Genomic DNA, 1541 nt, shown 5'->3' with positions numbered 1-1541 from the left:
ACTTCTCGATCGGATCGAATTCTTTTTCTCTTTCTCTCTCTCTCTCTCCCCCGACCAGATCCTGGACGTGTCGGTGAACAGGGTACGAGTGTTGACGAACGACAGCCTGGCCCCGTACACGAACCTCGCCTACCTTTACCTGAGGGACAATTTTATCCAGGAAATTCAAGAGGCGGCTTTCGACAACCTCCGATACCTGAAGATGCTCGACCTCTCGACGAACGGGTGCGACACCTTGCCCAAAAGTCTCTTCCGTTTACCGTATCTTCAAAATTTGTATCTATCGAAGAACAGATTGGGCGACGAGCTGTTCGAACGAGTGGATGTTAAATCCCCTTTAATTCTGCTTCAATTGTCGAAGAACAGATTGGGTAGGATACCGTCGTTGGGCCCGATACCAACCCTCACCTATTTGAACGTCTCCGAGAACAACATCGGTTCCGTTTCGCCGGAGGATCTGGCCCCTTTCTGCTCCCTGAAGAAACTCGATCTGTCCAAGAATCCGATCAAGTTCGACGCGGGCAGCTGCGAGTGCCACACGTTCNACGCGTGGCTGCACGCGCGTGAAATCGTCTCGAGGCCGGTGTACAATTGCAGCGAGGAGCGGGCGAAGGGGGAGTGCGCGAGGCAAGAGTTCACGAACCGAACGATGGAATTGCACGAAAGGTGCACGGAAATCCTGCGGTTGCAGGTCGAGACGGAGAAGGCGAGGAACACGTGGATATTGATCGCCTGTTGCATATCCGGCTTCCTGTTCTGCCTGTTCGTAGGCCTGTTCTGCGTGCACAAGAAAAACAAACGGAGGAGGAAGAAGCTGAAGGAGGAGCAGAAATTGAACGCGAACAACGCCAACACCGAGTTGCTCAACAGCAATTTGAACCAGCCCGAGAATACTTGAAATCCGGGCGGAACGTCCGGTGATTCTGTCAGAACGGAGATACCTACCGGCGACCCGACGATTTCGACTATTGTGTTCAATCCACGAGGAATGGAGTGAAAACGTGTGCGACGAACGCTTGAGAAACGGGGATTCTACTTCGTCCGATTTTTAAAGAAAACTGATCCTTTTATTCTCATCCGTGATGCACCATCGATGATTCTGTAATAGGCGTAAAATGTAAGAACGAGAGAGAAACGCGATGAATTCTCAATCTTTGTGGAAACCGATACAAAAAATTTCATTCCGCGCGATTTGATAAGAAAATTCGTTCGAAAAATATTGTATCGTACGAATATTAGGTTGATACAGAGTCGATTGAGACATACGCGAATTTCTAATATTATCACTTTTCTGAAACTCGAAGGCCTTGTTTGTACGAATTTAATAAAGAAACATGCAGAGAGATTTGAAACTGGTGGAGTAATAAGAATCATAAGAAAAGCAGTTTACGATATCCTTATTAGCTCGTTGACATCTGTTAAATTGTTAAATTATATATTGTAAAGAATTTAGAAGAGAACATTTTTGAAATTTTGTGAATCGGAGAGTGAGATAAGAAAACAAAATGATAAAATAAAATTAAATAAATATCTGTGTTCTA

General features: G+C 45.7%; 1 protein-coding gene across 4 annotated transcripts in view; it reads left to right on the top strand.

The window, feature by feature from the left end:
• The window catches only part of LOC102671040 (tsukushin), a 22138-nt gene extending 21152 nt beyond the window's left edge, over positions 1-986 (top strand). For all 4 annotated transcript variants that reach the window (XM_006621476.2, XM_031513235.1, XM_031513234.1 and 1 more), the window contains exon 3: positions 55-986. In XM_006621476.2, coding sequence (XP_006621539.1) covers positions 55-898 — 844 coding nt within the window. In that variant the 3' untranslated portion in view covers positions 899-986. The remainder of the gene's footprint in view (positions 1-54) is intronic.
• Positions 987-1541: the final 555 nt, after the last annotated feature.

Source organism: Apis dorsata, unplaced genomic scaffold, assembly GCF_000469605.1.
Source record: "Apis dorsata unplaced genomic scaffold, Apis dorsata 1.3 scaffold_631, whole genome shotgun sequence".
Classification (NCBI taxonomy): domain Eukaryota; kingdom Metazoa; phylum Arthropoda; class Insecta; order Hymenoptera; family Apidae; genus Apis; species Apis dorsata.
This window is presented reverse-complemented; position numbering and strand designations above follow the sequence as displayed.